This window comes from Columba livia, chromosome Z (genome assembly GCF_036013475.1).
Source record: "Columba livia isolate bColLiv1 breed racing homer chromosome Z, bColLiv1.pat.W.v2, whole genome shotgun sequence".
Classification (NCBI taxonomy): domain Eukaryota; kingdom Metazoa; phylum Chordata; class Aves; order Columbiformes; family Columbidae; genus Columba; species Columba livia.
In genome coordinates, this window is record NC_088642.1 from 57,688,018 (window position 1) to 57,704,530 (window position 16,513).

General features: G+C 39.0%; 1 protein-coding gene across 1 annotated transcript in view; it reads right to left on the bottom strand.

Moving 5' to 3' along the window:
- Positions 1-14,952, bottom strand: part of TRPM3 (transient receptor potential cation channel subfamily M member 3) — a 442,246-nt gene extending 427,294 nt beyond the window's left edge. The window contains exon 1 of the mRNA XM_065045970.1: positions 14,690-14,952. Coding sequence (XP_064902042.1) covers positions 14,690-14,713 — 24 coding nt within the window. The 5' untranslated portion in view covers positions 14,714-14,952. The remainder of the gene's footprint in view (positions 1-14,689) is intronic.
- Positions 14,953-16,513: the final 1,561 nt, after the last annotated feature.

Below are 16,513 nucleotides of genomic sequence, written 5' to 3' on the forward strand. Positions count from 1 at the left end.
TGTCAGCGATGCCCTCTATATCTATCACCCAGGATTAGGAGCAAGAGCTAGAGGGCAGCAATCATTCTTGGAAGGAAGTAGGAGCTTTTACCCATCAAGAAACATAGAGGCAAGAGAGAACCTTAGCATGACCAAGATTACGTGAGAAACCCCCCTTAGCATTCTCGGGAATAAACAGCACAAGAGTACCATTTGCCACAGAGATGAACACCACATTTATGGAATAAATCCACTGTGTCCTCTTTATCTCCTGGCTGTGATAAAAGTTTCTTATAAGGTTACTCTGAGTGTTGCCTGCCTTCCTTCTGTCACCTTCTGTAAGGGACATTTACACATGGATCAGCCTTCAGGGAAATTAAGCCGTTTTAGGCTGATCTCTTTCCAAAATGGTTGCTTTTAAAGATTAGCTTTCCATGTTGCAGAGCTTGAAAATTTTAATGACCTTCTGGTGAACTGTTTTCCTCATGTTGGCATATAATATGTGGAAAGCTACATCCTATCTCTCTTGCCAGCAAGTAGCTTTCAGAAAATAAAGGCTGAAAAAGATGCATCTAGGGAAACTGAGCAGCAGCTGTACTGAGTTCTCTCTCTGTTAGCATGAAAACAAGGATGTTGAAAAATGTAGGTAAGATACCTTCACTAGCATTAATTATACATGTCCACTTGTCCCACAGCATTAAAATTGGTTTAGAATATAAAAAATCTCAATAATTCAAATAGCTGAGCAAATCCTAATCTGAAGACTCCATTCATCCAAAAAATATGAACTCTGGAAAAAAGACAGTTGTTATAACCCCTGCCCCCCAACTTTTAATTAGTAAGACCTTTACCATAGCAACTACATACAATTTTATTTTCTAGACCTCCAGCACAGATTATTCTCATGCATACAATCAGTCAGGCCCAATCTTATAACTGTTGAAAGACTAAAAAGAAAATTATGCAGCTGATCACGTAACCTCACATGCAAATCAAATGGGGATAATACAGTAAGCAGGGCAGGAGCAAAATAATGAAGCAAATGGTCTAAAAGGGTTGTTTTGTATTAGGGTAAACTTGTAGTTTTAGGTGACAGCAACCATGTAAAATACCTAGCTTAAAAGAATATTCAAAAGACATGAGAATTCAATGATAATGGAGATAACTGTCCTCTACATCATTACACGCACCCTGTGCACAACTGTGATTTCTTTGTATTCAGAGGGGAAGGATGCAGTGAACTGGTGAACCAACTGTGATATACTACATAGAAAAGGGGGGAATCATGGCTAGTGCCTTTGAACAAATAGGCCAAATGAGTATTTTAGTATTCTTTCAATAAAAAGTCAGTTAGTGCTTTGCTGCACAGTTCAAACAGGAGAAGTGAACGATGGCTTAATGTTAGATTTACACAAGGCAGCCCAGAGCTCCAGAACTTAGAAAAGATACCCACTACTTCAACAAACAGCAAAAACATTATTTGTAAGGCCATTTAAGTAGCAGAGGAGGAGGATGCAATATGCCAATATCTTTGCATGGGAAAAGTTCCCTGCCTTTTTAAAGCAGGATCTTAGTCATCCCATATCTTTTAAAAGAACTGCAGCAGCAGAAACCAGAATTCACTGTGAAAGGAGATCAAGAAACCAACTCCCATTTTACCTCCTTAAGACACATTCTTAGGCTAGATTTCAGCATGTGATCTATTTGGCATGGTCAATGAAGTTGGCTTGTATAATACTAAGTGCCTGTATGCCCAGCTACAGGCTATGGTAAATATAAGGCAATTTGATTCAGCTTTAATCTCTCTTACTGTGGGCCAGGTTAAAGTCACAGAGACTGGGACATGTCAAATTGCCCGTAAGAACACACTGGCTGACAGTAACCACAACTCAAATGCCTGACAGTGGCTATGAAGACACAAATGCGAGGATCAACTCCTTGATTTAAAGCACTGAGGACCACAATGTATGGCACATGTAGACAAGTCTTTTGGACTTCCCAATAACAGCATGCAGCTCTGTTAGAAAAGTATGCTTCAACTTCATTTCTGTCTCTGCCTCAGTGCTAGTGTTAGTATAGAGTCATCTAGAACATTAAAAAACAAAACCAAAAACACTAACAAACCAAACCAGACCAAAACAAAACACATCATCAAACAACCAAACCAACCAACCAACCAAGCAAAATTCTTTTTTGTTTCTGTAAGACAACTGCATGAAGTTCAGTGCTAAAGATAAAGTGACCTGAGAGACTCTAAGCATTCAAAAACACACAGGAAAGCAAGGAGAGAAGCTGTGTTGACTGATCGATGACTTGTGTTACTGCTGGAAGAAAAGGAGCTGGTGAGAGGTTCAAGACATAGCTTTCCTTTCCACATTGACAGAGTTACTCTATAACAAAGCATGACAAAAATGAGAGTAAGGTCATCCTATCAGGGAAAATTGTATTGTTGTGGTATCTTCTTTCTGGATTACGCACATATGTGGTATCCATATTCTGGGAGTTTTTTTTGGGTTTTTTTTGTACACTTAACAGTTGTAACAGATGAAATAGAGCGTTTTAACACTCCTTTGGTAATTTTAAAGTAAGCTGTAGCCATGTAATATTCAATTGGTAGTGATTATCATAACAGTTAATGAAACAAATGCCTCTATATGAACACTTACCTGCATTAAGATCTGTAGATGGATACACCTGTACATGGGTCCACGGGTGCTTTGACCTCCCTCCCATCCCTGAACTAATTGGTGTTTCCATGACACCCACAGCCTCTCCACTCGTATTAATTGCTCAGTGAGCCAGCTACACTGTGCATTAACACTGACCCAGTAACTCATGTAAAACACTGGATGCTTTGAGGTGAGAGCTGAGAATGGGAGGGAAGACCTTTCAAATCGCAAAATCAAAGCAAACCTTTCCACTTTTTTTTTCTTTTTTCCCCTCCATTTCTGATGTGAGTCACCTGCAGTTGCCTTCTGACAGCTGGATGTCAGAAAGAGGAAATGCTGTCTGCTGGAGCATGCTGCAAAGCTGCTGGTCTCACCTGGCCTCTGTAAGAGCAGCAGTAATATTACTCTGTTAATCACCATTGATAAGCTTACTGCTGCTTGTTGGGAGATAAAAAGGAAAAAAGGTTTGGAAAAAAAGCCCACTCAAACCCACAAGTTCCAGACAAGTTTGGCAGATAGCAGTAAGGTATGTAAATATTTTCCAAAGCCACATTTTTTTTTTTTTTCTTTTTAAGCAAAAAGAAACGAAACTGCTGAACTGCATTCTCTTTGCTCTTCCTCAGCCAGAGAGCAGAAAACCTGGAATATACATTACCTGCCCAGTGTTGAGTTACAAGAAAATTTTTTATCCCAAAATGCTCCGTTTCAAAAATGTCTAAATTTCTGTTTTGGCAAAAAAAGCCATGCCAGAAAAGAGGTAAGTACCTGTTGGTGCATTATGAAACATAAATTGAGCTGAGGTCTGGAATCTTTTAACTAAACTTATTTCGGTAACACAACCTGGAAAACAATTTGCCTTCAGGAGGGCTCTTCAGCAGGAAGACTGAGCAACTTTGACTAAAAGTCTAAAAAGCTTTTCCAAATGCTACAGCAAATTATACAGTGGACCAAACCTCTCCCTCTTGAACTTAAAGCACAGAGTTAAAGAAATATTCTCGTTATTCTTTACAATTCCACTCACAATAGAAGTTTTGAGAAAAGGTCCATCATAGGACTTTTCCATGTAGGAAAAGGTTTATTTTAATAGTGTTTCCCTGTATTTTATTGTGCTTTACCTACAAGTAATTGAATGCTTACAGTTTAAATTAGAGAAATTGTTGCCATAGAGATTGGGAAATTTAATATGGCTAGGTTTATTATTATGATGATGTAGGTTTATGACACCACAGCTGAAACATTCCACTTTGAAGAGTTAGCTGTAATTAAAGCATAGACTATTGGATAATGTGTTGACCAGCCATATTCTTATTTTTCCTCTTCTGTTTTGATTACAAGATTTCAGTCCCTTCCAAAGGGGACTTACATGTTATTCTGTCATCTACATACTCTATAGACACACAAACAGCTATGCTTACGTCATAGCACATTAATATCACATCACAATTTGATGTAGTTCACTGAATCCTTAATATTGACAAAGACAATTGTCTCTTCCCCGAATTTACAAACTCAAAAATGTATGATTTTTAGATCTTTATTTTACTTGAAGAGGTAAGAGCTTAGATTTGTTTAAAGTTACTCTATTGCATCTGGAATTTGTCTAACAGGTTAACGAGTCACAAAAGGCTTAATACTTTAAAATCCATTTAAGTGTCTAATTCGGAATGTATGCCAGAGCCTTTGTGACAAGGCTTTTATGAAGCTAATAGCAGTATTGTGCCTGCTAGGTTTTTAGGTTATTACAAGTAAGATGAAGACATTGCATAGCACATGCATTTGAAAGAGGAAGCTTTGCTTTATTGGACATATTCCACTTGGAGAAAGGCTCCATTAACTGATCATAAAAGAGTTTGTACCAGGATATTAAAGAAAAAACATACCAAAAAATGTGCAGCATTATACAGAGGCAGAGACTGTGCAGTTGTGGATAAAATATCATCCAGGAGAGCACAGTGATCTCTAAGACACTCGGCTAGGAACAAAAACCCGCCTGAGGACATCCTGCATTCCTAGGAACCCAGGCCTCCACTGTGCACAAGGGTGCAGCTCAAAAGCAGGTTCAGGACTTGTCTCTTCTCAAACCAGCTTCCAGATCATTGAGCAGGGTTCTCCCAGTGGTTACAGGAGGTGGTGGAGCCACATCAGCCTGGCCAGAGCAAATACTCCAACCATGACTGGTGATGTTGAGTAGAGTAATCCCTTCTCTAGTGATATTGACATTTCTTAAGAAATTCCACTCAAGAATTATATATTTGGGAAGGCCCTATCATAAAACTCTGTGGGAGAACTACTACAAAGACTAAATCAATGATACCTGTCTGGTCTTCAAGCACCTCAATCAAAACCCTTGACCAGTTTTGGCAGGAAAGGGGGTTTGGGGAAAACCGGATCTTCACAGACACATGAGCAATTTGGCAACATAGCCAAACCAGTCAGATGTACAGCTTCAGACACCTGTAGACCTAGTTATCCACTCCTGGATGGAGTACCCCTAGAGCACTATAGATGGCGGAAGAGTGTCTGGAAAGCTGCCTGGTGGAAAAAGATCTGGGTGTGTTGCTCATCAGCTGGCTGAACATGAGCCAGCAGTGTGCCCAGGTGGCCAAGAAGGCCAACAGCATCCTGGTTCCCATCAAGAACAGGGTCGCCAGCAGTACTAGAGAAGTGATTGTACCACTGTACTCAGTGCTGGTGACACTGCATTTCGAATCCTGTGTTCAGTTTTGGGCCATTCACGACAAGAAAGACATTAAGGTGTTGGGGAGAGTGCAGAGGAGGACAACGAAGATGATGAGGGACCTGGAGCATGAGTCTGATAAGGTGTGGTTGAGGGAACTGGGGCTGTTTAACCTGGAGAAAAGGAGGCTGAGGGGAGACCTTATCACTCTCTACAGCTATCTGAAAGGAGGTTGTAGCATGGAGGGTGTTGGTCCCTTCTCCCAGGTCACAAGTAATAGGACAAGAAGAAATGGCCTCAGATTGCGCCAGGGAAAGTTCAGGTTGGATGTGAGGAAAAATTTCTTCACTGAAAGAGTTGTTATGCACTGGAACAGGCTGCACAGGGAAGTGGTTGAGGGACCATCCCCAGAGGGGTTTAAAAGATGTATAGATGTGGTGGTAGGTACATATTTTATTGATGGACTTAGCAGTGTTTCGCCAACAGTTATACTAGATGACCTTAAAGGTTTTTTTCCAACCTAAATGATTTTGTGATTCTTTGATTCCTCAGTTACAATTTTGTCCCTGTTCTAAAGTCACCAAAAATTAAAATTTAGGCTATTCTACTGCTCTTTGGTTTAAAACTGAAAGAGTTGTTTTTAAAAGCATGATATTGACATTAAAAGAAAAATTCCCGAAGTACAAAATATGAAGAGTTTACAGTACTTAAATAAGGCAGTGTGACTGAGTTCTGTGTCAGCCTTTTCTGTTTCAGAGGAAAGGAGGAAGACATTTCATCCTTGAACTGTAAATAATCTTCTCAAAATTATCATCCATGTAGCCTTATGTAGGACTGAAGCCATCTCAAACTGAAATATGGCTAATCTATTGTCATCACCGTGCTTATACCAGCCCAATGTGTTTTTCAGGTTGCTCACGTGACTATTTTGAGTTAGTAAAATCTTTGATTAGGAAAAGTATCCTGAAGTCAAAGGTTCAGAGTTGTACAAAACACTGATAATGCTTCATAGATTAGATTTTTTACACCCTACATTAGAAGTATGATATAAATGGGCAAGTTGCACAATGTAAGAGTCATATCAGGACAGAAAGTTTTGCACATATTAAGATATTTAAGAAACCTGATAACACTTTAAATCAGATTCGCTAAGAAAGAATTAGTAATTAGACAGACATCAGACATTACAAAAGTCCAACCTATAATCTATTTACGATTGTTTGTGATTAAACAGCTGAGTCACAAAGTGCTTCTCAAATCTTCAGCAAGTGTGTTTCAATAGCAATAAACTGTGATGATGTTTCATCTTAATTTGGGTACATGCTAAAATATGCTGTATGTTGATTTAAACTATGATATGGAAATGGTCACTAACCTTAAGTGACTCTACTACAGAATTTATTGTTCCTGCCCTATTTTGTACAGCAACCAGCATAAGAGGGAAAAAGTAGAGGTCTAAAGAAAAAGGCAAGGGATTTTACAGCCACACACAAGGTGCAGGCATTTGTAACAGATGGGAGAGAGTGAACTTGGCCTACCAACCCAAAACACAGTTACCTAAGTGTTTGCAGAAGCTGTTGGTACCTGAACAATGCAGAAGGCCGCCTTGTGTCTCTTTGCCTGGGACTTGCAGACCTCACTGTCAGTCTTGATTTTCTCTCCTCCTCACTACACCTCCTACGCCTACTCAAGTGCCTGTCAAAGCCGTTTTCCTTACTTAGAATTTTCATCATATATTGATTCTTGAACCCCTCCAAAAGCTCAGGCATCGAAATGTGAACGTCTTATTACCAACTTCAAATCTTTATTGAATTTTTCCTTATTTTCTATTTATTCTATTTTGTCTCATTTACCTATTTGTCAGAACTTTTACTGGTGGTTTTAGATACTGTACATTAGCCATGGCAAGTCTTTCTTGACAATATTCACAAAGCTCTCCCCTGTTAATACTGGTTTTAAAGACATCTACTGAGAAAACTGAAGTGATATCAAAGAGCATTTAGAAACAGCTTATTTTTTATTTTAAAGTGAATTGGATGAACACTAGAAAACAAAGCTAGTGCTCTGTGTAGTACAGAATATGGGATATTCTGATCACCTAGCTTTAGAAATCCAGAGTTTCTCTCTGCTTTATAAGCTTGATTCATGCAGTTATTCATCATCTTTATATTCCTGTCCTGGTTTTGTTAAAAACAAGACCAGTTTCTGTTTTAGTGAATTTTCCTTTCACCTAAGTTCTTCCAAGTAATTGCACTTTTCTGAATTTGGCTACATGTTTTTGTAAACAGAGGCAATGATCTGCAAGGCCACTGATAAAAAAACGTACGTCTCATAAGTAAGAGGGGCATATTTGCAAGGAGGGGCAAACAGAACAGGTGACTAAAATTGACTGACTATTCCATCCCATCCATGTCATACACCCTATGAAAGTGGGGGGTCACAAGGGTCTCGTTCTTTTCAACTATGACCAGCATCTGAAGAGGACCCTGCCTGTCATCCCTGTGATCTGAGGCCTGGTTCCAGTGAATACTGAATCCAGTTCCAGTTTGTTGCGGAGTCCAGCCCAGGACATCTGGGTGCCTGCCCTGCAGCTGCTGGAGCGATGGGAAGCTGGGAAATCCAAGGTTGGTTTTGTGTATTTTGTATTATTTTCTCTATTTTCATTAGTAGCATTAGTAAAGCATTTTAAAACTTTTTTCCAACTGGCAAGTCTCCCTCTCTCTCTTTTCCTCCTATTGCCTTTTCCTTGGTGGAAGTGTTGAGGGAGAGGGTTGACAGAGAGCATCTGCCATGGTTTATTGTCACCCTGCAATTAAACAGTGACAGTTCCTTCATTATTTGAAGGAAAAAAATATCCATATAAGATTATATAAGTTTAAGGAAGAGAAAAATAATTATAAATTCTTCTCATTCACCTTCAATAAATTCTTCCAGAGCTTGTTCATCTTCAATAGCTTGGAAATACGTATTTTTAAAGTGAGTAGCATTTGGAATTTAATTTCCTGAAAAAAGTAAAGGCTATGTTTTGAATGGATTGTTTAAGGAAATAATTAACCTTTTTTTCCAGTCCTTGAATTTAGTAAACTTGAAAATTCTATCATTTTCAAGTTTGCAAAGGATTTTTGCCAAAAAATATAGATGATGAAAACTGATACAGCAACTCTGATGACATGGATTATTTTCTAGTAGTGATTTATTTCAAGGCATTACAGGCATGTTTATAATAAGAAAACGAACAACTGAGCAAACAAAAACCTATTTACTAAAATGGAATGATAAAGAATTCAAAGTTGGAATCAGAACCGATAAGAATGTGGTTACTTTTCACTGAGGTAGAAAAGAAGCGTTTTTTATTATTATTATTTTTTTTTTTTTATAGAGGAAATAAGCAAAATTGAAGCTGAGAACATGAAAGATCTTATTTGACTTAAAAATATTCACAAATATTCATATTTCAGTGTTTAATTTATTCCTTCTCTTACCATGGGTATAAAATATCTTTAGGACCTTTCTGCAACAGAATGGATAGTGTCATTTTGGGTGCACAGAAACTTGTCAGCTGTGGTGTAAAAACAAGCAGCTGATCTCTGTGAGGGGAATCCTTTTCAGAGCATTTTGGCTTTTTATTAATGCTTTGACATCTTTCTCAGAATGGTGTTTTCTGAGTGTGGGGATGCTTGGAGCAGCTTCAGGTGATGCGATACTGACAGACTTACAAAACTGTACTGTACTGGCCATGTCCACAGCACATAACGCTTTGCAAGCCTTGAATAATTAAAGTCAGGATCCAGAACAAAGGAAAGAAAAAAGTGCTTACAAGAAGAGTGGTTTATGGTCATACGGATGGTGTGAAGGATTATTTTATTGCTCTTTCTCTTAAAATATATATGTAGTAACTACCCAAACTGAGAGATCAGTTAGTCATGCTACAGAATAGTATAACTGTAATGTCCCCACATGACAAGACTAAGACCCATGGTCTCTCTCCTATATCTAGGCTGTTTCAGAAGGTGATGTAAAACTGGCCTACTGGGATACTTGGTCATATATGTACTCTTGTGCGATGCCCCAAATTTTATTCAGTGCCTTATCAGTAGCTATTTCTCTGTGTGATCTTTCCACAAAGAATGATTGCACAGATCAGCCCTACATCTGCATATCTGCTTTAAGTACATTGATTTTCATTTAACTGGCAGCTTTCTGCTTGTGAATGCTAGGACAAGTAAAAAGGGAGGTTCTGGTTTGCCTAAAGAGGCAAACCGTATTATATCACTAGATATAACAATGACTATTCTGAGCTTTTTCCAACAAACTAAAAGATCTTTTATTATGTAGAAAAAAACCCCATTACATTTGTCTGAAAAGTATTAATCTCTTTGCTCCCTAGTTTAAAGTAGCATGAAAAGCAGCAAAAAACATTAAATAAAGCTACCTCTAGACATTCAAATTGTGCACATTATTTTGATGTTACCTATAACAGCCATTCTCCTTCTCAAACTGCAACACACCATTCTTTATTCTAATTGCTGCTCAGCACCTGATTTACAACCATATTCTCAGATGAGTATTTCTCTCTCTTACAAGCTATAAATAGCTGCCAGTTCTTTTTTCAAGAGGAGAAGCAGAAATTTTATTCCCACACATGTAGGACTGCCAGCACATGAACTGCCCAGGTGGTAAAAATCAAACAATTGCCTCCTCTCAGAGCGCCTCTACCTTTTAAATTAAAGGCCAGCCACGCTTCTTGAAAGCCCCTCAGTGTTACTGGCAGGTTTCTGAAGGTCAGTGAGAGGATGTGCCTCTTTGAAATTGCCAGTTCCCAAAAGTTCTCTCTCTTACTGAGATGCAGGAGAGTCTCCTTGTGGTATGTCCTCATAACAAGGTGAGGAACTGAACTTTAATAATGCAATATTCGTTTTGTTGGTGGTGTTTTTTTTGTTTTGTGGGGTTTTTTTTGTTTGTTTGGTTTTTTTGTTCAGTTATAAGCATTTGTCATGTCAAAGAAATGCTCAGAGCAGTGAGAAACTCCATGTTATCAAAACTCCTTCTCATTAGGCTTGCCTTGATGGAGGAGCACTGAACCTTCCTGACCCAAAGTCTTCCTCAGCATACTCCTTAGCCTCTGCAATTTTGACGTCTGCAAGATCCTCCCTTCTTTTAATATTTAGCGTTACAGTCATCACACAAACATGCTAATTCCTCAGATCTTTTCAGCTTCTGAAGGCTTTTCCTGTCTCGAGCCTGGGGAATTTTTCGAGAGGGGACCACCAGAGGGCAAAGGCAGATCACAAACATCCGAGTTCGCTGTGGCTCTGTCCTGCAGCCCAGAAAACAGTGGGCTTCAGGACGAGCCTGGCAGCTTCCTGGATGCTCACAGTTCACACGATAAATGCCATGATTGTAACTATTTGCAAGCACTACCCAAAAAATCCCTGTCTTCAGGAAAGCTTCAGCATCCCTGCAATCAGGAATGAAAGGTCTGGCAGTGTAATTAGACAACAGCTTCGTTAACCTCATAATGAAGTGCTTTTCAGTGCTTGTGGGTATCTTAAACACTTTGCTGTAAGAAATGAAGAACAACATGAGAAATATGAAAGGATTATCACATGTTAGACACTTCAGTTTTTCATTTTGAACTCATTAAGACATGCTGCACTGTAGAAATCTCACTTATTTAGAGAGGAAAAAGCTTTGCAACTTCATCTCCAATGCCATTTGCTCTGAGTGACCCTCAAACTTCTATATAATCTCCAGTTCAGCAGGACACTATCTTGATATTCATGTAGCACATCTGGAATCATGGTAGAGTAATCAGCTGTCACAAGCTAACCTGTCCTTTTAAAATTGATACCTAGAGGATGCTTGCTATTTGACGTTCAGAAGACAAAAATAACAAATATGCATTTCTTCCATAGAAAGTACCCAGTCCCTGAAATACGTTTCAAATCATTCATGCATATGGTCTTTTAAGAAGGTCTCATTTAAGGCAAAGCAAAATTCACCTGCATCTGCTTCACCTTCAGACAAAACTCCTGTCTGTCACTCTCCGTAAAGGCTGCTTTGCCTTCTGTCATTCAGATCAACGACTACTAAAGTGTTTATGTTGTCCCCTATGACTCTGTGTGCTACTCATACTGAAGACAGTTAATGACCATACAAAAGCATATTAACGATCATCCCTATCAATATAATTCTAGAACTAATTCTGTGATCACAATTTTTCCTAAGCAGCAATGTCATCAGCAACCAGCCATGCATGGCAAAAGTGAGAAGCTTTTGCATGACATGAAGACTTCATACCTGCTTCTCAAGGCAAGAAACACCCCCGTGCCACACACACATACCCATCACCACAGCTAGTTCTCAGTTGTCATAAACTTCTGCTGACCTAGAGACGAGCAAATTACAGCTCTAGCCTAAGCAGTGAGTCACCTGTTGTTAGAGCATTTATTATACAGTGAGATATGATTTGGTATGCACTAAAGATCCATGCAGCACACCTCACCAGCAACAGCATTGACCTCTGGAGCACTCCAAAAGCAGGGAGGCAATCCTTCAGCCAGCAGAGCTGAGTGTCAGAAAGTAGAGCAGATTTATACCCAGATGGATGGAAAATGGCATTGTTAACAATCACTGCAAGCAAGTGGGCTGCTATACCCACCGTCTAGAAAATGATCCATCTGGTACTGATACAGGAAAGCATCATTCTTCTTAAAATCTGTGAATGGAAAATGTTGTGATGTCTAATTTACATGTGCTTTTTGGCCTGACTGCACTTTTCAAAGGTGCTCCTTGAGGTACCATGCTGGTTGCTATCCTGAAGCAGGCCATCCACCCACTGATTTGAGCTGGTGAGCCTGGGATAGGGATGAAATTGCAGGAGACCATCAGAATCAGACTGTAAGAGGCAAAAGCTCTTAATTCGTTCAGTGGAAAGCTACTTCAGAGATGTGTGGTGCTGAAAACCCCATGCTACATCGTTCTTTTGTGCTAGTCACAGGAAGCCCTTATCAGAGCCACCCTGGGAAACTTGGTCCTCCCTTGTCAACCTTGACACTTCAGCTTCTTGGAGAAGAGATGTCATGTAACAATAGCAGTTTTTAAACCATATTTTCAGCCTATATTTTTACAATACTGTCAGGAGGGCTTTTTCCAAGACATACCCTTTAAACAACAATAATAGTTTTCAATATGTTTTAAATTGTACTGATGCCTTTCTGAAAGGAACCTCACCCTTCAGAAAAGTTCCTGCTATCAGACAACACTGGTTTTTAATTTTCTCCTCCTTTTTTAATATTATTTTGTTCTCATGTGGACTTATGTTTATTGTTTTAGTGATACTCTCCTGTTTATTATAACCCCCCTTCACCGTTTGTGACATAACTGTATTGCTGTGAAGAACAATATGACACTGAGACCAGCAGGAATAGGACCCTAAAAGTCATCAGATACCTTGAGTTTGTGCAATTCTTTACCCTCAAAGAGGAAGCTACAAAAATATACAAAAAGCATATCAGAATATATCCACAAGACAACTTTATGAAAAGCCAGCAACTTTCAAAGAGTATTTTTTGTGTTTATATTTGCATGGAGGGGGTGGGATTAGAAAAATAGCTCTATCATTGAACTATAAAAAATAACATCCTTAAAATTTTAAGCTACTATAGACATATGTTTGGGATCCAGAGACTACAAGCCATTTCAATGTTCATTACTGAGTTCCCCCCAAGTTCTCCTCCCTGCGTGCTTTCCGAAGAGACTTATAGCACTATAGCTAACCACATAAACAACATACGTTTTCAAGAAGCCATGAGAAGCAGTAACTAAGCCCTTATGCTTTTCAGTTGCTGGGGAAATACTCCTGGATGTCTTCAGCTTCCTTGGTATGCTTGGCCATGTAAGAACATCTACATCTCTGCTTCTGATGCTGCACCAGAGCAAGAGAGACCTGGTACTCCCCCCACTTACATCTTAAAACATTTGTGCTCTAAAAACTAGAGGATTCATTTCGTATTCCATCTGCCCCTTTTCCCAATAATGAGAATGTTGTCATTTCCAGCCATCTATAGACAGGTGTTAACAAGCCACTAACATAAAATGCAAGTCCTCACGCCCCTATGCTAGGGGGCTGTGACAACAGTTCCATATAATACGTTATTTTTTTCTTGTCCACCACCTAGTCTGTCCAAAGATGGCTCCTTCTGCCCTCACACTCCCCCTTCCCCCCAAAATGCCACTGTCAGGCAACAGGTCTCAGCACTTACCTCACTTAGCAGTGTCTCTAAAACAATAGTTGTAATAAAAGTCCTATTATGGAAAGCACAGGAAGCAAGACAAATTCATAGCAGTTTATCTTTTGAGATAATTAAGACCACTTACCTTAGTTAGAAACCCTTTCCAAATTAGACTTCTGTGGGAAGATTTCTTTAATTTGTATCATTTTAATTATGCACAAATATGTTCCATTTAAAATGCATTTCATAGAGCAAAAAAATTTATATTATTTTATCACCTAAATTACATTAAAGATACTTGCTGCACATAAAACAAATTAGTTTCTTTAGACTATTAAACTGTGAGGTCTGAAGCAATAAGAAGGCGAAACCCCAGATGAAAACATGACACTTATATCCAAAACCAATATCCCTTTTTTGAAGCTCTCAACAGAGCACTAGCCCCTGAAAGGCATTTGGATATCACAGAACAGAGTGCAGTTTACTGTCATTTTATCTAGTGGATACTTCCTCTCCCTTACAATAAATGTTACTGAAATAAGTAGTAAAATTCTACAAGTAGCAAAGTACAAAACAGTGTGCACTCTGTGTATACACCTTTCAACAATGAAGGTAGAGAAGGCAAGACACTGATATTCTCTAATAGCTTAAAAAATGTAACTTTCTATTATTTTGTATTTATTATTTAAGCATTGTGAATTAACTAACAATGTTATATTACATTAAACTGTATGACAGTTTTGAACTTCATCTTTTTTCTTTCATGGACAGCGTCAATTTATTTTGAAACATTTTTCTATTAATTATTTTGTTTGCCTTTCCTGGAACAAAAAATCTAGAAACAGCTTATTGTTGTATGATTCAACATCTCCAGTACCCTAATGCTACATCAGCCAGTAAGACTGATATTTTCAGGCATTTGTGGCTTCAGAGTCATTCTGCTCCACAGTGTGCCTGATCTCAGAGGGAACTATTAAAGTAAATTTCCCTTCCAGAGTTTCCCAGCCACAGCAGTCTCTAGAGATTTAGGAAAGAGCAATCCAAATATCTGAAAGTAACTTTTTAAAAAAATCGCCATAACCAAAACTCTTACTTGGTTTCAATACATTTAAATAGAATGGGAAACTCACCAAATTCGCCTGTTTATTCTTCATTTGGGCAGCCAGCTCACTGCAGATCAACTACTATGAATCCAGCTGCCTTTCCCTCATTCTGGGAGATGTAGAAGACACGACAGGTTCATGTCTATCAGCAGAGTGCAACACTGGTGCATTTCTACAGCAGGGAGGTCGAAGAAGCAGGGGTGGAGGGAGAAGAGTCAGCCTTCACAGCAGTTACAGAGTTCTTGCATGTTGTTATTGCCGTAGGTTCCTGTGACTGGCTTTAGCTGATCTCCTCTCCTCTGACATTGCTGCCTGTTGAGCTGGGGAGTGCAAGTGAAGACTAATCATGTACACCTCAAGTTGTCTCTTGCAGCAATCTCTGGTGTTTTATCAACCGCAGAAACAGTATATACCTGCGGAGGAAAGAAGTTTTGCCACCTGTCACCTGAGATAAAATGATCAATTTCCTAATTCTAGTACTAATGCTGGATTCAAAGCTGAATGATAATTACCCCAGCTGGTTCTTAAAATAATCTACAAACAACACTGATCCTGATTATTAAAACTGGTGCGAAAGTCATTGTGGCACACAAGTTCATTTGGTGTATTTATAGATTAATTTTCCTCTGTTTATGGAGTTGTGTTGAATTTAGGAAGGGATAGGAGTTTTCCCTTGTGAGAAGAGCTTCCCCTTTTCTTAGTAGGTATCATTACTTGCTAGATGCATAAATTGGCAAACCTTTCACACTAATGGCAAACTACAATAAAACAGTTGGTGGTTACTTAACAATTCACTTTATTTATTTATGGTCAAATAAATAAAGCCAGTGCCACATGGGGACTGAGAAGATGCTGTTTTCTAACGTCTTGAGGGTCACGGGCTACCAGACAAAGCACCCCTACAGCCTGAGCTCTGCTTTCAAGCATTGCTTCTCGCCCTCACATCCTATCATTTCACCTCTTCATAAGCAGGAAAAAAAGCATTAAGAAATTTCAAGTCACTGTTGAGAGAACAAAATCGTATTATATTACTAAAGCTTCCCTCAGTCCGACTTGGGACAAGTCTCAGAATACTGAACAACTTACCAGTGAAGTAAAAAATAATACTCTGAACAGAAGTTATATATATATATATTTACCATAAATTATATGTGACTTTTTAAATTCTAGTTTATCAAATATGAAAAAGTTCAGTGACTCAGTAAAGCCAGGCCTGTGATTCTTTTCTCTGCTACTCTCTAAAACTTGACAAAGTTCCTTAAATGCCTCTATTCTTATTTTAGCCTTAAAGCCTTCTAGATACAAGGAAGCTACAAGAACCTCAGGTACAAGTTTCATTGATAGGCCTGACTGTGGCAATTCAACCAGAAGCAGTCCTACCCCAGCTTCCTTAGTAATTCCTTCTGTTAGGTGAGCCGTAACTCAGGCTGTACATAAAAAACTTTTAACAAGACCTCTGCCTGTTCAGAACATGCTTCTCTCATTGAAAACACTCACCAAGGGCTGGTGAGGAAGAAAATGGCTCCATCAGTTAGGAGAGTCACCTGTTACATGAAAAAGCCAAATTCAGTTCCTTTGTCTGCTTCAGAGGATCTAGAACTTGTCTCCTATTCACAGTAGTCACCCTAACCACTTCACTGCAACCCATGAGTCAAGATTTGGTGGGACTGAGAGAAGCTGAGGATGGTACACCAGTGCAGCAGGGAGTTCCTGGAGGGGTACAGGATCTGATCCCCACGTGAATGCTTGTTATATCCATTATAACATGCATTTGTTGTACAAAGTCTAATTAATGACCAAAAGTGTTAGGAATCCCAGAAATTAGGAGCGGAATTACCTCCTTGAATGAGG